Here is a 24222-nt window from a genome sequence, read left to right as displayed (position 1 = left end):
GAAGAAAGGCTGAGAGAGTTGGGGGGGGTTCAGCTGGAGAAGAGAAGGCTCCGGGGAGACCTGACTGCGGCCTCTCAGTGTGTAAAGGGGGAGCATAAGAAACACAGGGAAAGACTTTTTACCAGGGCCTGCGGTGACAGGACAAGGGGGAATGATTTTAAACTGCAAGAGGGCGGGTGTAGATTGGGTGTGAGGAAGAACTTTTCTTACCGTGACAGGTTTGCCCAGAGAAGCTGTGGCTGCCCCCTCCCTGGAAGGGTTCAAGGCCAGGTTGGACGGGGCTTTGGGCAACCTGGGCTAGTGGAAGGTGTCCCTGCCCAGGGCAGGGGGGTGGCACTGGATGGGCTTTGAGGTCCCTTACAACCCAAATCATGCTATAACTCAAAACCTCAGTTGTCTTCTTTTTTTTTTTTTATTTGCCTGAAATCTTCAAAAATCTGAGGTGATTATTGGAATTGGGCAGACCTTTATTTTCCAGATGAAGAATTTGAATATACTCTGAGGAGTTCTCAGGGAGGGTAGGAAGGAAACTGTACACATATTAATACTGTATAAAGAAAGTACACTGTGAAATGAGAGAAATACAGCATAACTTCCACTTCCTCGTTCTGTATTTAATCTTGATCCCTTTTCTGTGCTGAAAAAAAAATAGTATTTTCTGTAGCTTTTAGACTTTTGTAGTGTTTTAGAGAAGACTTCTCTTGCATTGGTCATTCTTTTCATTTCAGTGGGGCTTTTTTGTCTTTTAAGCCTGTAATTGTTTTACACTTGTAAAATGGAAATCATTATTGATTTTTCTGATGATCCCAATTAAGTGGTTCATCTCCTAAACACCTTTAGGACAGAAGTGTGTGACAAATTGTTTAAAAAGCTGTCATCCTGTAGATGCAAGCTTGGTTGCCAAGCCCAGGTTTTATTTTCCCTCTTGCATATCTGATTTTTGCCATTGGAACAGTTGGAACTGTAGCTTTGTCCTGTTTCCTTTGTTACATGCCCCATTTTAATTGATTTACTTTATGCAAAAAGGCTTTCTAGACAATGTCAGCCTTTTTGTAGAATTTGGTAATTTACTGGAATTTTTTCCTCCTGGAACGCAAATGGCAAAAGTTGCCTTGTAATAACATTTGTCTTATACATGAGAGCTGGTGTAAAGGACAGTGTTAGAGTGCAGGAGAATGCAGCCAGGGGAGGCGAGAGCTCAGAGCAGTGTGCATTCATAGCATGTATTGCGAGTATGTTTTCTAGAATAATGTTATTTTCAGTAAAGCCTTTGCCTGTAATGAAGAGGCAAATTAATAGAGATTGGTTGAATGGAAGCAAATAATGGCTAGTGTACGTTTTGTTTTTATTCATCTAATTAAAAGATCGCTAAATAACAATAAGCAACTTGAGTCTTGTGTTCAAATTCATAGTTTGTATCAATGACATTGCTATTTAAATATTGATTTTAAAGTAAAGAACAGTAAACAGCTTTACACATAGGGTAAATGTTTTATATTATTTCTGCAAACAAGCAATGCAGTAGTGTTTCATTATGTTTGTTACGTGCTGTATAATACATCACAGCTGACTTGGGGAAAAGCTTGTCTTGCTGACATTTGCTTCAAAACTTAGAGCTTCAGCATCCGAATGGTTTTTAAAAATCATGGCGTTCTCCACTAACATATTAATGACTGGCTGGTGAATCAGCTTCTGCATGGATGTGTTCCCTGTATTCGGACTTAGAATTGGAAAATAAATTCTCATGTAAAAATTTGACTTTTTTTGCTTAATACACTTTTTAGTGTTTTCCCTCCAAAAGACAAACTGTCCAATGAAGTGGCTGGTTGCATGTGCACCTCTTTGGTATAACATGAAGGTGAATCCTGCTGAGAGCTGCTATCAGGCTGTGCTGACCAGGTCTCTGGTCCTGGGTGCAGTGACACATCATACAAGCCTTCTGATATTACCCCTACTTTCTAGTCCATGGACAGGCCCACAGGATTTGCTGTGGTCTGCAGGTTATCATGTTCATGAGGCTTTTCATATCAGGTCTCCGGATTAAAAGGATTTAACTTTAGAATTCTGTCTAAGGGCAGGTTTTAATAAAACCCAAATTTAGGACATACGTCCCAAGATTCTCTTTCATGACTGAGCACAGACTGTGCTGAGCTTTTCTCATGCTAAAGCTTGACAGTAAATGCCAACCTAATGGAAAGGGTGTCCTGGGGGAAGTTGGGGACTACATCCCCCTCCCGCTGCTCCCCTGGTTTGCATATTTATTTTTAACAGAACTACAGAGTATTTATTCTGTTCTGGTGAACTGTTCGTAGTAGATAATAGTAGAAAAACGCAGTCATGTTGTGTGGATGCTCGTGTCCTGTGGCAGTAGTGGGCGAGTTCCGTGTCCTGGAGACAAACACTTTTGCTGGCCAGCATCTGGAATGTTGGGGTGTGTTTGTTCAGTTCAGTTTGTGAGCTCTGAGAAATGTTTGAAAGTGTCTACAATTCCTTGTATCATCTGGGAGGGGCAGTAGCTCGTGTGGTGTATCTCTAACAGGCCGGTTTGTTGTATGGAGCTGGAAGTAGACTTTCAGAAGTAGCTTTTTTTGTGTGTGTCATCAAAATATAGAGTCATTTTGGGCAGTACTGCTGTTTGACTGTGCTGGCTTCCTAATGCAATCAGTGGTAATTAGCCATCTGTTTGGAGGTTCTTGGAGGTAATCTCATTGTGTTGTTGGTAGAAAAAACTTTATCCCTACTTCTGCGAGGTAAGTCTTGGTTTAAGAGTAGCTTTTGACTATGCTGTTACTCAGACCTGCCTGTGGCACTGCAGTGAAGCCCCCCAGGACTGGCACTGTGGGAGGTGCAGAGGTGTTTGCAGGCTGCTGAACGCCGGGGGGCATTGCCGAACCGTGCTTTTCCTTCCCAAAACAGTGCACAAACTGCAAGAAGCAGAGAGCTCTTTCACGGACCATTAATGAAAGTAAAGTATTTCAGCCTCATTCCATGTAATGTAAGGTGTGAAAGAATAGTTTGCATCAACTATAATCTGTGAGGGAAGGGGACTTTTGTAATGTGGCAAGGCATGCAACTACTGTGTAATACAGTTACATGATTTACATTCAGAATAAAAACCCCTTAGTAGTAGTTTGCACTTTAAAATTAAAGGAATGCTTCTGTGCTGTATTTGACTTACATATGAGACTTGCTTAACCAGATTATTAAATATCAGTGTTCATCTGTTTTTAAATAGTATTGAACAGTTTACTTAGACTTCAGGGGATGTAGAATATCAGTTTGAAAAATAATACAGTTGCTCAATAGAATCCTTTTCTATCATTAACAAAAAGCTAACTGTGGATGCAAACATCACTGCTATCCTATCCCATTGTGACATAGTATAGATTTCAGAGTATCATCTTTATAGAAAATGTTTCCAGATTTTAATAACACACAAACATTCTGTGCAGCACTTGTATTTCCCGTGTCGTTTCCTGAGCATTATGTTCCAAAAGCCTTTTACAAAGGCTGAGGTTTGGTACCTTTGACCAAAAAATATAACAAAGGCTGAAATCAGGAAAGGTGAAATAGCACATCTCTACCCTCAGCCAGTTTGACATAATAAACTTCAGGTTTTTGAATACAGAAGTCAGAACAGCATATCTTAGGATTTGCAGTTCTGCGGCTAGAAAGGTTAGGATATGATATTTTCCAGTATACCTTGTTTATAGATGAAACTGAAGACTGACTTTATAGGCACTGATTTTGATAGATTGTGGCAATATAAGGAGACACATAAATTTTAATTGCAGGAGGAATAAAATCCACAAATGCTTATACATGTTTTTCCTTTTGTAACAGGTGATAAATCAATATTTGCATGAATCACTGATTTAAAGAACCATTAAATTCCTACTTTAATCTTCTGATAGTTTATTCCACTAAGGAAGAGTCAAAACAAGAAACATGATTGTGATGAAACAGTGTTTCAGAATTAATCCACACCCGTTTTTTAACATCAAGAATGCTTTTCTTTTTATTTTGAAATTTCAGGAGCTCCAATTTCAAAGACTTACCAGAGAACTGGAAGTGGAAAGGCAAATTGTGGCTAATCAGCTAGAAAGATGTAGGCTTGGAGCAGAATCACCAAGTATCGCCAGCACAAGGTACAAGTCCTGATGACTTACTTTCCTATGTCCCATAAATTAAAGGGCTTTTTAGTGGTGCTTATGTCCTACATACATATATCTTCACTGGTAGCTGTTCACCTTCCATTAATATGTGAAGTATAAAAAAAAAATGCAGATTTACTGTGCAGAGTTATGGGACAGTTTGAAGAGGCCTCTAATAATTGATTGCATTTTCAATAGAGTGTATGTGAAGCTTTAATTTCTCTTTAGATATGTTCAATTTTACTTTTAAGATTCATCCAAAGAGAAATACGGTAGACTTAACACATATTTGTATCAAAGTAACAGTGATAGTTAAATGCAGTAATCCAATTTTGGTGGGGTTTTTTTTTTCCAGAATTAACTATCTGGTTTCATCCAGCTTTTCTGAAATACTGTTGTTACATTTGTTTTCAGGGAACATCTTGCTATAAGTGTATTGTTGGCATATTTAAATAGCCTGAAACATACCTAATATATTTTACATACAGTGACAATAACTCTAACAAAGCATTTTGTTAATATTTCAGCTGTAACTAGTATTCTGAATATTTATGTTTTTTTAAATTCCTTAGCAAACTTTTTAACTCTAAATGTGTTTGGGCACTCATTCATCTCAAGTATATCAAATGATTGGTAGCTCTTGAATCTGAAAGCCTTGATAACAATGTGTTCTCTTAAAAAATGTTTATGATCCCTGCATTTTGGGTTACAGCAAACTTTGTGTTGGCATGTACATGGAGAGTATGCTCTGAACATTATTATTTCATGCCTTAAATACTGCTTGTTTCTATATTCTTTCAGCAATAAATTTGGGTATCATTCTGAAATGTTTCCTCCTGTGGCCATAATAAATATTTCTGCAAGTTAAGTAGAAAGTTGTTCCTAGAAAAACTTAAGAAACAGGAGGTGATTATTTAAAAATAAATTTAAGAAAATCCAGTGTACCAGCTAATACAGTTGTTCTTATACTTCAAACTACTTGACCTGAGTTGTCATTTGACAGTATTGTTACTAGCATGAAAACTTTTGTGTAAGAAACTTCAAAATATTCAGAAATATTCCTTGGACAAGATGACCATTTTATACTCTTCATAGTTGCCTACCTTCCTTCTAGATCCACATATTTCTCCAGCTGTTGCTCAGGTTTTGTTTTCAAACCTAAAAAACTTACATGCCTGTGGAAGAATGAGTAAAAAGCTTCAGTTATTTTACACCTCCAACCATCTTTCATCCAGTCTTGAATGTCCATTTTCAGTGAATTTGCCTGAGTAGTATAAAGGAAGAGGTTCTTCTACATCCCAAGTCCAGAGAATTTAATGTACAGTTAGGTTATCCCACAAATAATATTGTGTAGTTTTTGAAAAAATATACAGTTGCCACTATCTACACAATAAGTTGGCTCCTGTACTTCTGTCAAATACTATCATTTACCAAGATAGAAAACAAAATTTATAGCATCATGGAGTCATTTTTTCTTTTGGTTGCTTCTTTATGGTTAAATGATGTTTATTTGTGTAAAAAAACAAAGCTGATGAAAGTTTAGGGGGAAAAAATACTAGCACATAAGTTGGTTTGTAGTATACTTTGGTACATTTGTGTATCTGGATAAACTCTTCAAGCCCTTGTTTTCTGGGCCATAAATTTTCCATAATTATTAATAAAATATTTTACACATGTAAAATAATTATATTCTTAGTTCTTACAGACACCTCTCTAGTCTGACCACTGTTCTTATTTTTCTAAATTTTCTTATCCCAGTTGAGTCTGGTCCTGTATAGATGAGAATGCTGTGCTACATTGCTTTTTACTGAGGGACATGGAATTAAAACTTGGTTTAGACAATGTTCCAAGATGTGTGTGTCCTTGGTTAACTTTTTTACTTACTCTTTAATGTGGATATCCCTTTTAAGAGATGTGTGAGAAGCTGGAAAGAAAAAGAGTAAATCTGTATTTGAATCAGGTGCTTTCATTTCTTCACAACCAGTTGCTTCCAGTGTAGTTAGAAGAGTTGTTGAAAAAATCAGGGTAAACCAATCTCTTAGAGCAGACACAAATATAGCAGCAAACTTACAGCCACAAAAAGGTACTGGTGTTTCCCCAAACTAGGTGATGTAAATGTTTTGCTAAGGCTGACAAGACATTAAGCAAACACAAAGAGGGCATGGAAACACTGTGGTGTTGAGAGATTGGTCCTGGGCAGCTAACAGCCTGCTGCCAGAAACACAGAGAGGTTGAGCACTGGGAGAGCAAGGTGGTGTTTCTCCTAGACAGGTGTAAGAATTGCCCAACAGAGTCTTACATAAAAAAAACCCCAACCAAAACAATGACAAAAAATTTTAAAAAGCAAGTAGAACTAAAGCATAAGATCTGTATGTCTTTTTATTTTTATCCTTTGTTCAAGTTTTCTGTCCCTGAGGAAATCAACGGAGGTTTGTTTCAAAGATAGTGCTTTAATCTCCTTTAATGTGGTTAAAACATTCGGGAGTGTTTCATTTCAGAGGTCCAGCTGTGAAGTTTTGTTGACCTCAGTGCTTGTGGCAGGGCCCCTGATTTACCCACTTCTAAACCGGATTCCTGCAAGCCAGCATTGGCCTGGAGGGGGTGCTGCTTTGCAGAGCAGACGCTGACATGAGTCATGGGTACTTTGGGGGCAAGCATACGCCTGTCCACAGGCTATAATTTGCTCTCGAGCTTTAAATTTCAAGGAGGACAGAGGCTATGGGAGAATATGCCATGGGTAAGTGGCTCACCCATTCTGCTCTCAGGAAATTATCTTACAAAGCAGCTTCTGAACCATGAAACTTTGTGCAGAGACAGATCTGTAAATCTGGTGCTACAGCTTAGCCTTTGACTGAGGTGAGAATTTCACGATCAGTCCTTAGGAAGATAATTTTGGTGTTTTGTAGACAGATAAAAGGAAGGAACTGCAAGCTGTCCTGTGTGTGGGTCAGCAGCCCTCTGAGCCAGCTCGTCGCCCAGCTGCGCCAGTGCCAGCCCAGGGGAGGCTGTGGGAATGGCTGCTGAGGGAGGGGGAAAGGCCACCTCAGTGCCTTCAGCCAGCTGGAACTGCCGCAGCCAGGGCATGTCGGGCTGTCACCACCTCGGGCACGCCCCAGAGGGACCCCCGTTCCAGAAGCGTGGCTCGTTCTGCTGCTGCTAGTCCTGCAGAGAAGGGTGTGTTGCTTTGTACAGATGAACAAAGCCAAGCAAATAGGAGGCACTTGTGGTTTGGGTTTGTTAGTCTGTGGCCCACCTCTAGGCCAGCTCTAGCTGTCTTACTCTCTTCAGAGGAGTGTGAGGGGTGAGAACAAGAGCAGATCTGCAGATCCTGAGCGCCTGTAGTGTAATGGATGGAGAAGGAAGGACTGGATCAGATGCAGCCCTGGATTCCCATATGGCTTTATTTTTGTGTACCTGTAGGTTACTTGCCTGTTAAAACTCTTTTCATAATTATTTTTATAAATGGGTGTTGTGCTCAGCACTTCTAAGATATTTCATGGCATCCCATACACCTTCAAACTGCCTAGCAGCCTGAAATGAATCATGATTACTGTTACATGGAAGTATTAAATATTTTTACCCGTGTTATACACTGTAAGATCAGAGATGAGAGACTGGGAAAAAAAATGTGAGGTTTCAGCTGTATCTTCTTTTGTTTCATGCTATAACATGCACAGGTTTCTGTGAAGAAGCCACTGGATTTTCAGCCTCCTATACAAACATAGAGTGCTGCAGCTAACTCACTGTCCACAGCGTTACTGGTTCAGTTGGATTTGGTTCCGGGCTGCCAGGCCTGCTGGAGTATGTGCTGATGCAGGGAGAGATCAGTGTATCAAGGGTCGGTGGTCAGACTGGCTTTATAAAACCTCTCAGGTGGGAGCTGGCTGCATGACTTGCAGTCGACTGGTGCTTTTTCGTGAGTTATCTGTTCTGTGTAACTTGTGAAAACTGAGTGGTGTTGGGAACCAGAAGGCTCATACTTAGTAATTTAGTTGTAAAATACTGCACTCATAATAGCAGCTTGTCACAAACACTTTAACAAAAGTACATAAATGGCACACTAGACTTCATCAGAATGCACACCCTTTCGGCAGTACAGTAAATGATGAAAAAAAAATAACACTTCAAGTACTGAATGGTCAGTCCGAGTAATAACATGGCTACCTGCAGTCTTCTGAGTTTTGTAAAAGTAAATGTATTTCTTAGCTACTATGAAGGTTTATATTTTCTGTTTTTTCCCAACTGTGCACTTTCTGTAATAGTACAATGTACTCCAAAGTGATTCAGTAAAATAATGCACTCTGTGATTGAACACTGTAAATTTTCTGAGAGCTGAACATGTATTGCATTTCATGGTCACACATTTTTTTTCTCATACAGTGGGAGAATGCTTACAGAGTGTAAACAGAGCAAGTAGTTCTGCCTGAGCGCTGGCCGCAGTCGTGTTAAGCTGTGTAACTTTTGTTCCACTTGAGGAGCAGTAACGTGCGAGACACCTCCGCAGCGTGTGCCGCCCCCACGCTCGGGGCGTTCCACGGCGTGCGGCGGCAAGTTCATCCTGGCAAGACTGTTCACAGGGAGCTGGTCTGGGTGTAATTATCCTTACAGAGACTAGTTTAATTTTGTTCCTATGACGTATCAAATATTTCAGTGTTTCCAAAAGGTATATTTGAAATTGCTTTGCATATATTGCATTATATGATGTCACCAAACTTTCGTGGCAAATTATAAGCTCCATAAAAATTACCTTTAGAATCAGTATTTGCTTTTGGGGTGGGAAGAGGGAAGGAATCACAGTAATTTGAACTATTTATTCATGTATTTATTTACACTAATATTACACTTACTGAAATTGGAAAACAAATCAAAGGGTTACATTAAATTTAAAATTGAGTAAGAAAATATATACTTAATTTCTTTTGCAGAGCTTCAGTGTACACTAAAAGCAGGGCTAAAATGTATTTGAGGGAATTCAGCTGAGTAATGAATAATTTTAAATCAAGATCTCCATAGATCATCATAGAGGTGTTGGAAGAGTATTTTGGGCACAGATATGAAGAGTCCATTTATCCTAACAATTTAGAAGAAAATGATTACTTCCGTCGTTAGTAGCTAGCTAGGAACCGCTTGCTGTGTTAGGTAAAATAACTGGTCATCAGGTCACCTGACAGCTGCTGATGCTGAACATTCGGGGGAGGATCCCATCTCCCTTGCAGAATGTAGGAATCTCCTTCTGTTAGAAATTGGTCCGTGCTATGATTGTTTTAGGTGTTACAGTTCTTACTGAGTGTATTATAAATCCTTAATCTAGCTGTAGAGTTTCTATTCTTGATATTACCAATAATCATATATAAAGGTTTGGGGTTTATTTTGTTATGTTTTAGACTGTAATGATACCTTGTGACCCTAATTTCAGACCTTGAGAATGAACAGTGTTAGGTTTGTTCTCCTGTTTTTTGAAACAGTCTCATTGAGTGTCTCTTCCTCAGTCTTTACTATTTGGTTGAACTTTGAAATGCCCTTACTTCAGAATTGTCATGGGAAATTAACTTACTTTTTCTTATCTTTCATTTCTGCTAATTTCCTGGGGGGGGGGGGGGGGGGGGGGGGGGGGGGGGTAGAAAAAAATAGGAACAGAACCATTGGTCTATGTAACGTCAGCAAATGTCCAGGATTTTTTCATGTTTTTTTTCACAGCCTGGTTTGAGTTTGCTCTTTTGACTGTACCTACGTGTTAGGCAGAAGTATCCATTGATGTGTCTCCTTCTGGTTTATACAGTTTCGTACTTGCTTACTTCAGTCTTTGGGCAGTCCTGGGAATGTAAATATAGTAAGAATCCTGCTTCTAGGTAGTTTCATTGGTGGTTAAGGTGGGCATGCAACCTCTGAGGTGTATACAGTATGTGTTGCGTATTTCCTAGGTAGTAGTTTTATCACATGATTTCAGGAAGCATTATAGGGTCCCTACTCCAACTCTTAGGGCCTAGAGAGTCACCATATTTCCAGTCAATCCATCATTTAATAAGGCTGTTGAAGATGTTCAGCTTGGTGAGTGGGGGATCAAAAGCACTTATCCTGAGCTACAGAAGGTCATTCCAGGTCTCTGATGCTGAATGCTGTGGCTCTCCTTTGGCACTTCAGCTGTGCCACTCAGGCAGCATCAGCTTCATTTGAGATGACAGGGTGTGCTATCATTTGTCTTGAGTCCACAGAAATTTAGAAATGCTTATTTTTTGCTTGTCTACATCAAAAATGAGTGAAACTTGCAAAGTTTCTTGTTGTAGCTCCAGTATTTGTATTTTTGTTTTCTGTTTACCCAGACTGTAAGCCTTTCTGAAATTCTGTCAAAGCTTTTGAGTGCCAGTAGAATGGAGGAATATGGGGGGTTTTATGCTGTTTGCTGATGTTCAAATATGAAAAAAAAATGTAGCTTACTGATGAGTTGCTCTGGTGATAAATTGAAGAGTGATGATTTAATACTGACTTCAGCTGCATGTGTAAATACTTATTATCTTACCCAACAGCAGACTGGGCTACAAAATAGGGTTGTTCCTTTTACGGTGAGTGTACAGCTACCGCACGCTGCAGCTTGGGAGGCGGTCAGCGGCTGTGTGTGCCTGGTGGGTTATGGCAGCTGCTCCTACGAGTGCTCCTGCAGGGTGACCTAAAGTCTAGTGGGCAGTTGTGTTGGATCAGGTGGTACGTGTCAACCTGTCACCCGCTGAGGGCGCCTGAAGTGCTGGAAGGGCAGTGAGTGCAGTGGGAGGTCCTGTGGTGCACCATGAGCTACAATAACACTTAAAGGATTGTTAATTCTTTCCGAAGATAGTCAAACATGCCAGGCACCTGCGTCTTGAATGGCTGTTCCGTGGTAGCAGTGGGAAGAGGCTGGTGGCGGGCGGCGTGGCGGTACTACCGTCGCAGCGGTAACCGTGCCTGCTGTTGGGCAGCGCAGGACTGCGGGTGTTCCGCAGGCCTTAGGGCGGGTGTTGCCATGCCCCGCTGTTCTGTGTGGCTCTGCTGTGGGAGTCTCTTGCTCCTCAGCCCTCAGTTTCAAACACAAATCACATCCTTCAGTAGGAGTGACCGCATCTGGGTCTAGTATTGCAGGTGGAGCTTTCTAAAGTCATACCCAGAGTGTTAGTGCTTGCCTGTGCCAGCTGAAAACGTCTAGTGAGTCGTAGCACCGCTTGCTCTTGGTGGCAGAGCCGTTTGATTTTTTGTATGTGGGACATAAGATGGCTATGGTGCTTTGTGCAGTGTCCAGCAGAGTGGTACAGGAGTTAGGCCTATTGGTGAAACCAAGAAGATAGCTGTTAGAAAAGTTGAAGACTGAGAATTGCCTCATTTAGTTAAAACATTTGTGAAAACTTCTGCTAACCTGTATCAACAAGAAAAGCAAAAATATGAAATCTCGTTGCATGGACTTTGATGGTTGCCACTTGCTTGTAATGTGTATTACAAGTTTATGGAGTTTAATATATGCCATTTTATTAGAAAAATCCCCCTATACTAAAAATTTAGTTATACAAAGCTTTAAGCCTTCATACTGCATGTAATTGTAACTGTGTTCTTGATGTAGATATTTAAAGGGGAAAATAAAGGATAAGTAGAACAATACATTCAGTCTTAGCAGGCACTTAAGTTTTGGCTGGCAGCTCTGCCTAAGCAGCAAGCGTGAATCCCTGTGAATAAACCATTTGCTACTGGGTGCCTGACAGAACAGATGTATTCCAGTGAGGAAAGCGTAGCCGAGCAGGGAACTAAAATACTAAAGAAATATGTGTGAAATACATACATTTTCAACAGAATTATATATTTAGCTTTTTAAAGCTTTTTACCATTTTAGAAATATTTAATAAATAATACTTAATTTTTTCAGCTGTTGCCTTTTTTTGATTACAACAGCCGTTTATTCAAGCAGTTAAGATAGGCACTATTTTTCTCTAATCACTACTTTTCTCTCAAGTGGTACTGTTTAAATCAGAAATACATGTCATCTTATGGAATGCTTGCTAAGATAATAGGCTTAAGCTGTTTCATGTCATATAATACCTGCGAAAGACATGTGTAGACCAAGAATTTAAGTTAGCTGTCCAGTCTAGAAACTGCAGATCATACTTGTGTTTACATAATTTTAAAAAATACTGCACTGCTTAAGACATCTTAACAAAAATTAGAAATCTGCAGGTTTTGTAAATTTTAGTATTTTTCCTGTAGCCTTGCTATCCCATACACAGGCACTGCCAGAGACCTGGCCATGACCTCAACTGGCCAGTTCTGCCTCCAGAGCATGGCCAAGTCCCTGAGCTGCCGTACCCATTTGACTGAGACAAATCTTGACCTCCTCTTCTAACTTGGAAATCCAAAGCTGGAAAGTGTTTATTTATAGAGAGCTGTCAGCTAAAGAATGTAAAATGGTACTAGTGATGCTTTGTACATTCTGTCTCTGAATCACTTCAAACGAAACCTTTTCCATTGATCAGATGTAACCCCAAGCACAAATCCAGGCTGGGTGAGACGGGGCTGCGAGCAGCCCCAAGGAGAAGGACTTGGGGGTGTTGGGGGATGGAAAACTGACTGTGAGACAGCAACCGTGTGCTGGGCTACATCCAGAGGGGTGTGGGCAGCAGGTTGGGGGGGGGATTCTCCCCCTCTGCTCCGCTCTCATCAGACCCCCGCTGCAGTACTGGGTCCAGCTCTGGGGGCACCAACAGCAGAAGGACACGGACCTGCTCGAGCGGGGCCAGAGGAGGCCACGAAGATGCTCGGGGGGCTGGAGCACCCCCCTGTGAGGACAGGCTGAGAGAGTTGGGGGGGTTCAGCTGGAGAAGAGAAGGCTCCGGGGAGACCTTAGAGCGGCCTCCCAGGACTGAAAGGGGCTACAGGAAAGGGGGGAGGGACTCTTGATGGGGGGGGGGGGGGGGGAGGGATAGAACAAGGGTTTAAACTGAAAGAGGGGAGATTTAGATTAGATCCAAGGAAGAAATTCTTCCCTGTGAGGGTGGTGAGGCCCTGGCACAGGTTGCCCAGAGAAGCTGTGGCTGCCCCCTCCCTGGCAGGGTTCAAGGCCAAGTTGGACCGGGCTTTGGGCAACCTTGGGCTAGTGGAAGGTGTCCCTGCCCGGGGCAGGGGGGTGGCACTGGATGGGCTTTGAGGTCCCTTCCAACCCAAGCTAGTCCGTGATATGATATGATTATTTTTTTCCAGATTAGCAGCTAGTTCAATTTTGTGTCTAAGAGTAAAGCTTTAACATGGCAAAGAAAAAGTGTGAAATTAAGAAAGGGACAAAACAACAAAAGAAACAAAAAACAAACCAAAAAAAACCCCACCACAAACCCCAAAACAAACAAAAAGATCCAGATACTTAGGAAATACAAGAGGAAAAAAAACCAAAGGATAAAAAAAATAAAGGTGAATAGATTAATTTCAGCAGTTTGTGTGCATCCTTCATCTTCAGTTACCAAATATTTGTGTTACTGGCTAAAAAAGTAGTGTTTACATGTATGTGTTGTATATGCATTTAGTGTAGGGTTATGTTTTTATTTCACTTATTCTTTGTGCTCTTGTGAAGCAGATTGAGAAGGGAAGAGAAAATTCTTTTCATGTACATGACCTTATGTGATATTTTATCTGTGCTTTCCTTTCATAGCATTTAAAAATAGCTACTATACTATAATAATATTTACCTCTAACTTCTTTAACTCAAAATTATATACATCATACCAAACTGTTCTGAAAGAAAAATATAATTTTTGCATGTCTACCCTACTAACCTAATTCTTTTTCAAGGGTAATCATGGGCTAAAATTAAGTATTTTTAGCAGTGCAGTGCACCAGATATGGGCTCTCTTTAGCTATATCACGTGGTAATGTCGGGAAGAGGCAGCGTAACTGCTGGTTGCGGGCAGCAGCTTCTCACTGGTGGTGCAGTCAGTGTTTGGCCACACTGGTTTGTAAACAGTGGAATAAAGTGCATTAGACTTACTTATCAAAGCTGAAAGATTTTGATAACTTGAAAACATTTCATCTGTAAGGTGACAAAACTAAATGATGAAGTCAGTGGGTGAGAGATGCTGGACTTGTGCAAAATAATCTAATGAGAATCAAGTTAAATTCTTAAACAGTTTAGCTGTTCATGAAGTAGCTTTCTATTTGTGACCCACAGTCAGAGCAGCCTTTATTGTTTGCAAGTCCCTGTACATGTAAAGAAAGTTCAGTTAGCCAGATGTGTGGGGTAGAGATACATTTGGGGGTTTTTTGTAATCTTGTGTATGTCAGAGTAAAGCATTTCTGTATGCTTTGCACCCTTTACCTTTGCTAGCACCACAGAATGGTGTAGTCTTATTATAAGGAATAGTTTCCAGAAAATTTGAGGAATAAAGTAAAGGTGAAGAGAGTAAAACTTGATGTTCAGGTAGCATGAGAATTCTGGGCCCAGTGTTCACAGTATCTGTCAAATAATCTTCATATTTCTTCATTTCAGTGGAGCAAAGCATTAATGAATAGGCTAACAGTAACTGATTGAAGAACCCATTATATCCAAGTTTGCTCAGTGAAGGGTAAAGAATATACTCTGTAAAGAATTTATGTAAATTAACTAACATTCAGAACTCAGCTTTCAATACTTAAAATTCATTCCATTTTGTACAGATTCTTTTGAATTCCATACCAGTTTTGGTACAGATTTCCTCATGAATTTTTAACAATAGAAATATTTTTAAAGGTTTCATCAAAATACTACAAGGTTCAGTTTGCAAGCAAAAACCCAGTAAAGTTGCACAGAATTTACTTTAATATGTAGTTACAATCCCCAACATATGCCAAAAAAACTTCCTGGAGTTAATGCACTAGTTAAGAGTCAGTGGTAGCATACTAGAAATTAGAAATATTTTTACCTTTTTATTTAAATTGAATGAAGCTTAGCCCAGGGCTGTGCGGACACTGGGGTTTGGTGGTCTTGGCAGTGTGTACTGCTCTGGAACAGCCAGGTGCTGGTGGTACAGATCCTTTGCTGCCACGTTCCAGCTGTCTCTAGATAATTTTGGCTTTTCACAGAGCTGTCCAGCTTGTGCACCATGTTCACTTCGTCTGTTCTTCTGTGGAAAAAGCTGTCATATTTTAAGAAATAACCATCTGTAGCCGTTCATTATCTCCTGTTAGCTGGAGGCTATGACCTTCTTTCCTGAAATGCCTTAGCATGTTCTGTCATGCAGAATCTGGGTTTGTTTAAATCCCAATTTAAACTGTACCACTAAAGGTAGTTTAATCCGCCTGACTTTGTGCTCGGGTGGAATGACAGAACTCACATGGTCACAGCAGCTGAGGTTGGGAAGGTAGCTGCTGGTTGTTGTGGGGTAAGTTCTTAAACTATCCTAGTGAAATCCACAGGAGGACAGTCAATTGAACTAGTTGTTTATCCTGTTGTGGCGTGTAGTTTGATTTTGTTTATGTACTCACTTAGTGGTTCTGACGTTGGACTTGTGTTCCAGTACTGCTGACTGACTACTTCTTTGTCGCACTTAAGATAGTTGTGCTTCTGGGCTTGGACAAGATGGTTCCTCAGGAAAGAGAAGATACCTGTGAAAGTTCAGGCATGCATCTGAATTTGATGGAGTCTGTGTTTGAGCACCCTTCTCTCCTGGTCTACTTTATGTATGTTCTAAAGGAAAAATTAGAATAGCACCCCTAAAGATTGCAAAACTAAAGTTGTAGACTGAGGAAAAGAATAACCGATACGAAGTAAAAATTCTGTGACTACTAGATATGAAGTTGGCTTTCAGACACTTGAAGCCTGCATTTGAATCCTTTTTCTTTAAATTTAATTGCAGTTGTGGTTTGGTTTGTGCTGGTATGCAAGTTTAGCGCTCTTCTATACATAAATGCTTTGTTGCCAAAAAAGGCTCCTAAATGATTTTTTCCATTTTAGAAAATATGTATCTAGTATTGTTCATGTTGCTGTGCTAAAGTTTTTTTTAATTGATAGCCATGGTAGAAAGAAGTAAAAGAAATAATACTAATTTAGAAGTAGGTATATTTTATGCAAAAATCACAGGTTCATGCTGATATTTAGGTATCATAAAATCTGATGGACTTGCCTGTTTTTCCTTTAGATAGCTTTTTGTTTAGAAAATAGCAGCTTATAATCATTGCAAAAGTGATTTAGTATTCAAAGTTCGATAGCTCATCTGTAGAGTGAGGAAATACTCTAGATCTTTTTATAGAAAAATGTATCTAATACATGGATGAATTTTGCATTTGTCTGCAGAGGTAGTCGTGCATCAATACTGTTATCAACATGTGAAAGAACATTGCTTTGTAGAAAAGACAAAATGGTTAAGATGGTTTGATATAAAATAGTTATTGGAAGAATACAAGAGAAGTAGGGGTTTCCACTGATGATAAACACCTGCTTGATCTGGTGAAATAGTTGTTTCTTAAGGCATCTCTTTAACCTTGGCAATGTAAAATCTGTTATCTGTTTACACTTAGAGGTGTACATGTTCTGGTATGTCCAGTGGTTCAACTTCTCATCATATGCAAAGGATCAGAATTCTCTCTGGAAAACTGGAAAATGAAATAACAATAAAAATTGTAGGTTTGTTTCTGTTAATTTTTTTTCAAACTGCTTTGTATGTAGAAGCAAAATGCTCTAGAATTGTGATTCTCAAACTTCCTTTGCTAGACCCTACCATGAGCAGCGAATGCTTCTGTCTTTGAAGTGGCTTGTTTACGGCTAATCATACAGCTATGACTGTGAGCATTTGCTGTATACTGCTTTATTTACATCATTACAACTTAAATAGGAGGTGTGTATCACAAATCGTGCTCTTACCTGTCCTGGTGCAGATAGGTTATACTGCTTGATAATTTGCCATACAGAAAGTTACAAGGAATTCCCTCTGAATAATACAAAATTAAAATCAGTAACCAACAGTATAGTTGTCAGGTGTAAAGTGCTGCAGAGTGTTATTTACATGGGCTATTGAAACTTTTATCTGCCGGGCTTTTTTATATAATTTTGTATGCTTTGGTTAAAAAAAAAAAAAAAAAAATCCAAACTAGCCACGTCGTTCATTTCTGTGATTTTTTTTTTTTTTTTTTTTTTTTTTTTCTTTGCAGCTCTACTGAGAAGTCATTTCCTTGGAGATCATCAGGTATTATCTTTTATGTGTACATTTTGCTTTAAGCCCAAAAAGCTTTATTTTCTTGGCATTCATTGCTTGTTTTGAAGTGAACTGAACATTAGCAGCAATGCTATGTATCTTTTTCAAGTATCTTTTCTGAAGTATGACATTAATATCCTCTTTCTCACACATGAAGAGACTTGTGTGTTCCTCTGTTATTGTAAAAGGTTGTTTTGGCTTAGAGGTAGTTGCAGGTACTTTTCCTGAACCTTTTTGTGCCTTTGCATTTTTGTGTGACATGTGACCATAACAAAAGTCTCCTTTGCAGTTAATTCAGAAATACTTTTGAGTCTTCCCCTTGGCAGGTAAGGGTCATGAAAAAATACTGTATGTTTGTTTAAGCTTGAAAACTGATTTTCTTTTTACAGATATTCTTGCTTAACTGAGCAAATCTCCAGTAAGTGAAGGCTTTTCTGAGAGTGATTTTTCTATTTTTGTGTCTCAGGATAGCTTGAACTTTCCAAAACAATAAACGTTTGTCCTGTAGTACTTCTGCATCTACTCTTGAGTATATTAGGTGGAATGGATGGCACCGTATCTTAAAAGTGACGTTCAGGTGTCTGTTGAAATAATCCAGTCTGTCCTTCACAGATCAGGGCGTTTAGCTAGTTAGGTTTCTGCAGCAGTTAAAATACGGAATATTGAAGAGTCAGTCCTCGGCGCAGCGCTGGTCTCCTCAGAGTGGGGAGGCGTGTGTGCAGCAGCCAATACATCAGAACCGCACAGCGCGACCAGAAGCAGGACCTTGACTCCCTGCGAATCGCTTTCTGCTCTAGATCGTGTTTCTCTCATTCAGTCGTGTACTCTTGATAGATGGCATGTTAAGCAGAACTGGTCGAACGTAATCAAGATGCAATCAGCATTTTAGATAGCTGGTTAAAAGTTTTATTAACCAAGTTCTGCACAGTGTTAATACCATACCTTTGTGTAAGGATACATGCAGCTTTAAGCTATCCAGTTTCTGATGGACAGAGAGTAACACATCGTAGTTATCTGCTTGTTTACTCAAGGATATTCATAATTATGATAATTATGACTATTTTAGGTAAATAAGTATCTCAAACTATCTACTTTTCCTTCCCCTTCCTGTTTTTTGTTTTATTCAGAGACTAAGCTCTTAAAATTGTGTACAAGTGTATTTGCATGGTTTCAGTTGCCATCATGGTATCGCCTCAGCTGAGGTGAGGCACACACTAGCTTTTTTCCTTTCTTTTAAATCTAATATTCCCAGCAGCCTACTTTGGCATTTAAATTTTGCTGGTCATGGTGCTGCTTTTCAGGTATTCTTTTAGCAATGCTTTTAAACCAAAGTCAAATTTGTTTTTTTCAAGTAACTGATAAATTAGTTTTAATTATTCTTTCAAGGTGAAACTTATTTTTGTGTTGTTTTTTGTGTTGGGTTTTTTTTTTTAAATCACATCATTTCCCCTGGTTCTGTAATGTTCCAGTGACAGTTCACAACTGGTAATGATACCTTCTGACAGATCTTGGTCATAGTTTTACTGATTTATCTCATCCAATTGCATTTCATTTCTTTATTTCCTCCTCAGTTTTTCCTGTAACTTATTCTTGGTCTATTGTTTGTTTTTCTCCTTGACTTTCTGTTAGTTCCTCTCTTTCTGTCATCTATCCAGCTCATATTTTTATTTTATCTTCTACTTATCTCCTCCCATTTGTGTGTTTCTTTTCTTTAGAGATCTCCTGTGTGCATCCCTGTTAAGAAGTCACTTAACATATGGCAGAAGATCATACTTCTGTTTAAATACTGTATGCATTAATATAAATCTAGATGTATATTTGTCACATCTCTGTGTATCTAAAGTAAGGCTTTTCTGGAGTAATTGCTTAGAAGTGGGCATGTTTGAAAAGAATTATTTTTTGCTTAGAGTTTTCTGATACACATCATTTAATGTTTACATTTAGGTGGTTGTTACAGCATGATTGTGGGTTTTACTTACAGCTTCACTCCTGAGCTTTGTTTTGAAGAAGTGTCACTAGATGATGCTTTACCAACTGCAATTGGCAAAATACAGACATTAAAGATGAGTGAAAACACTCCCTTAAATCACCTTTTTTTCCTGACTGCAGATAGTAGTTTCTATCAAAAAACATCAGTAGATGATGTGATAAGATGTGACCATAGCTCTAATTGCTTTTTGCATCAGTAGAATTACACACAATTTTTAACAGAAATATAAAATATAATGTTGTTTTGCAGATGCTTATAAACAGAATATTAGATCAGCAGCCATTTATAAAAAGGCTATTATTTTATTCAGGCCACTCTCCTCATGATTTATAGTAGCAGAGAGAGATAGAAAGACAACAATTCACTTTATTGTGCATTCTTGCCTTTGTTAGAGAGCCTAAACAATCTTTATTTTTTAGCATTGTGAAAGCATTTGCTTGGTGGCAAATGTGCGATGGAAGCGAGGTTTGGGTTCAGACCTCTGTCTTTGGAACATCTGTACAGTACTGTACAATTGGACTTTATTCTTCCTATGTGTTTCTCCCAAAATTGATGATTTGTCAGTTTGACATTGACTTAGTATCATGTAAGATCAAGTAACTAAAATAACAGGGCCTTGTATTATTTAAACAAAAGAGATTGAAGATTAAAATATTGAAGTTGAGTGCAATTATAATTTAAATGTCCCAGTCCCCGCAAGTATTTTATTCTAAAGAATATGTAATACCCACTGATGTCTGCTATGGTCTATTATCGAGTTAATGTAACAGGAGCTGTGGAGGTGAGTTATTTCAGTGTTGGTTCTCTGTATCATTTCTAGGCATATGGATGATTAAATTCATGGAAGTATAGTAACAGTTCTTATTAAATCTTAATTAAATTTGGTCATGATGCTCATATTCTAGTAAATTAATTAACATCAAATTTTACTAGACGGTTTTGACCTAAGAAAGTACTACTGATAAGTAACTGTGCTGACTGCCTGTAATTTCTAAAACATTGATTTTTTTTTTTTTAATATTTTTTTTTAATCTGGTAGTTGAATAGTATTCAAACGTTCCTTATAATAGCAATTGATGAGTAACATTTTTAGTATGAATGTTCCATTATGGCTAATTGTGCAAATAGTGAGACACTGGCATCTTGTGTACAGCTGTTGGTAAAAATTAAGAGTCTTTTTTTATAGCTTGATAGGTACAAGTACTCCTTTTAAAATTTCTCTTTTGAAGTATACTGTAGTAACAACTGTTATAAAGAATTTCCCATACCTCATCTGTCAGGGGTTTTTTGGTTTGTGTTTTGTCGGTTTTGTGGGGGATTTTTTTCTGTGAGTGCCACTAGATTTTATATCCGGGTATTCTTTGACAGTTTGACAGAGGTTTTGTTAGGTATTGCACAGAATTTATTTCAGCCCTTTTTTCTGTCTTCTCCTAGCATCTAATTTTTGAAAACTTGCAACAGTTTTGCCTCATTCTGTAACGTGCTGTCATATTCGTTGTTGAAGAGCACTTAGCAGGCTTCACTGTCCACAACTCACAACTTTTGACATGAAGCAGTCTCAGAAGTTTTTACTAGACTGTTGCTTCTTAGCGTGTTTCTTTTGGTTTTCACTCTAGGCTCATTTGTCTCTTTCTTCAGCGAGAATTTACATACCTGATGTTACCTTTAAACGTAACCCGCATTTCCTACCCCCCTTCCTCAGGCGAGGTTTAGTTTGGATATTAGGAACAGTTTCTTCCCCAGAAGGGTTGTCCATCACTGGAACAGGCTGCCAGGGAAGTGGTGGAGTCACCGTCCCTGGAGGTATCTAAAAGACGTGTAGATGTGGCACTCAGGGACGTGGTTTAGTGGTGGCCTGGACAGTGCTGGGTTAACGGTTGGGCTCCATCATCTGAAGGGTCATTCCAACCTCAGTGATTCTGTGATTCTGTACTGCATCTCTGACGCCTGTTCTGCACCCGTAAGTGTAACACGATGGCAATTGAATGCTTAATGTTTCTGTCAAAATAATTCTCAGTTTTTCTTGTTGTTTCGTGTCCTCACCTTTGTCCTCTTTTTCCAGACTATGTTTAAATTTTTCCTTTCTTCATAATAGTGCTGTGATTTCTCCTTTGCTTTCTCTTGCATATGATGACACTTTGCTGCCTGTAAAGTGCAGCTCACGTTCTTAGAACTGAAATTAGCTTAAGAGTTCTTAAAAAGTAAACATCTGGGTGGTAGTATATGAAGTAAAAAATGTATAAAATTGGCAGCAACTTCTGTTGATGGTACACAGAGGGATGAAATTCAACTCAGCCTTTTCCTTATGAAGCCCTTGAGGTTATAGGACCTTAAGACAAGGGATAGCTGTCCTCTGTGCACTACAACACAGCTGCACAATGTTCCTGCTCTGCAAAATATACGTACTAGGTAATTATTAATTTTTTTAATTAAAATAGCTTGGAATGTACATTTGAAAAACTAGAATTGTAGAACTACATCAAAACTCCAGGAAACAAGATTCTCAGACATTAGTATTCATGTTCCTTTTCAAGTAGCTGGTCCCTGTCTACCAGTAGACTCCGTTTATGTTGAAAGGTCATTCTTCATTAGTATGTGTGAGAAAATAATTATGATTGAGTTTGCAGGAAACTTACATATGAAACATTGGATTTATCTGATTAATTTATTCTTTCAGATCCTCCAACCACCAGTGTAAATAAACCCCAAGTGTCAGAGAGTGTTCATACCAATGCCTATGACATTAGGACAGAACCAGAACAAGGGAACCTCTACTCACCTGAACAGACATCTCTCCATGAAAGTGAGGGTCTGTTGTGTGCATTTTAAATATTAGAATATCTTTCTGTATTGACTGTATAAAAATGTAATGCAATTATGAATGCAACAAATAAAAAAATTATATAATATTTTATATTTATGAAGTTGTTCAAAGCTTTCATTCTTATGCTGGCCTCATATCTACAGGGTCTGTAGGTAACTCAAGAAGTTCAACACAAATGAATTCTTACTCTGACAGTGGTTACCAGGAAGTAAGCAGTTTCCATAACAGCCAAAACTTGAGCAAATCAGAAAACAGACAGCAGCATTCCCTTATTGGAACCACTAATAACCATTTGGTGAGAAGCTCGCGAGCTGAAGGGCAGACATCAGTCCAGGTATGCTCAGAACAGTGCACTTTATCTCTGCCTGTACTCTGTTTGTAACACAGTTTTAAAGACAGTAATTGTATAGCTGGATCTACCTTTGTATAGGTTAGAAGTAACGTTATTAAATTACACTTTTATTTAACACCTTCACTGGTTAAAAAGCAGAAATGTCTTGAAGCAGACAGACTTGTTTGAAGTGAGCGTGCATGTGATCTGGTTCAGGAAGATGGTATTTGTGTTCCTGTACCTTCTACTGTTTCTGGCTTTTTTCCCCTCCTTTTTCATTAATGAGAATGATAGTGAGACAGTAATTGACAAAACTTTATCAGCTTGTACTGGAACTCTTTGCACTATTGCTCCTGAATTTCCAAAGTGGTAGAGTAGTGAGGAAAGGAAGCATAGGTGCATATTGACATAGAAAGCCAAATAAGAGTGAGGGATGGATGGGTTTTTAATGTTAAATTGCCATTTTGTGTATTAAGATACCAGTTAGAAAAAAGTTACAGGAAAACCTGAAGGAACTATGTTTAGGGTAAAAGCTGCTCTTAACTGCTTTTATGTATTGTTAAATTGCGTACATTTCTTGTTGACTTCTGTCTTGCGAGAGAAGAGTATCCACTACATGGCCTAAATGATAAAACTAATAAATGTTTTTGGTTTTAAACAGCCTTCAGTAAATACTGGCACCAACCGAGTCATGAGACGAGTCAGCTCAGTCCCATCCAGAGCACAGTCTCCCTCCTACATGGTCAGCACCGGCGTTTCCCCTTCAAGGGGGTCACTGCGAACCTCTCTGGGTAGCGGGTACGGTTCTCCATCGGTTACCGAGCACAGATCCCTTCCTTCTCACGCCTATTCCTCCACGACTCTGCCCGCACAGCGGGCAGCGTCCCCGTACGCCGCGCAGAGGCCTGCCTCCCCCACGGCCGTGCGACGCATCGGCTCTGTGACATCCCGACAGACAGCAAATCCCAATGGTGGGACTTCCCAGTACCAAACATCGTCCAGACTGGGCTCTCCTCTTGCCCTTGCTGATGTACAAACCAGAGTAGCTTCTCCATCCCAAACTCAGCTGGGATCTTCTTCCCCGAAGCGTTCTGGCATGACAGCAGTTCCACAGCATTTGGGAACAACTCTGCAAAGGACAATTCATGACATTGAACAATACGGACAGCAGTATGATATATATGAGAGAATGGTCCCCCCGCGTCCCGATAGCCTTACAGGTTAGTAAAAAGGTAAAGACACAGCTTAAAATTCGGTACAAACCTACAGCTGTAGAAAACCTGTCATGCAATGGTCATTTTGTGTAGCACTAGGACACGGTTGTGGTGGATGTATCAAATCAGTTGTGAATACTGATGTCAAACACTGCCTATCGATCATACCAGAAGTTCCCTGTGAATACTGTCTTTTTAATTACTAGATTGCTAGCCATGCATTAAATTAAATCGTACGTTTTAAGTAGCTAAGTGAAATTTGGAGTCTTCCAAGTCCCTCTGTCTTCACCACCTATAGATGTGTCATCTTAGTGATGACCTGTGAGATCCCCAAAGGTTTCCTTGCAGCTCTGTGATTCAGGGAGGCGGGGAATATTCAGATGCAGGATACATTTGGTTACACATCACTACTTAGTTTTATTTTGAAGTTGTTCTGTAATCTCCATCATTTCATTACCTTTGCATAGTTCACATAGCATATTCTATTGCTTTGGTAGCTGCTAAAGCTTTACTGCCTACAATGGTAATGCTAAAGAGTATTAA

General features: G+C 39.3%; 1 protein-coding gene across 6 annotated transcripts in view; it reads left to right on the top strand.

Moving 5' to 3' along the window:
* Positions 1-24222, top strand: part of PKP4 (plakophilin 4) — a 99077-nt gene that overhangs the window by 37219 nt on the left and 37636 nt on the right. For 3 of the 6 annotated variants that reach the window (XM_074828410.1, XM_074828412.1, XM_074828411.1), the window contains 5 exons: positions 4036-4148; positions 17277-17311; positions 21988-22119; positions 22278-22468; positions 23127-23685. In XM_074828410.1, coding sequence (XP_074684511.1) covers positions 4036-4148; positions 17277-17311; positions 21988-22119; positions 22278-22468; positions 23127-23685 — 1030 coding nt within the window. The remainder of the gene's footprint in view (positions 1-4035; positions 4149-17276; positions 17312-21987; positions 22120-22277; positions 22469-23126; positions 23686-24222) is intronic. The other 3 variants (XM_074828413.1, XM_074828414.1, XM_074828415.1) reach the window with 2 other exon arrangements.

This window comes from Strix aluco, chromosome 6 (assembly GCF_031877795.1).
Source record: "Strix aluco isolate bStrAlu1 chromosome 6, bStrAlu1.hap1, whole genome shotgun sequence".
NCBI classification, from domain to species: Eukaryota; Metazoa; Chordata; class Aves; order Strigiformes; family Strigidae; genus Strix; species Strix aluco.
Note: the sequence above shows the minus strand (reverse complement) of the source record. Positions and strands in the feature narration are given on the sequence as shown.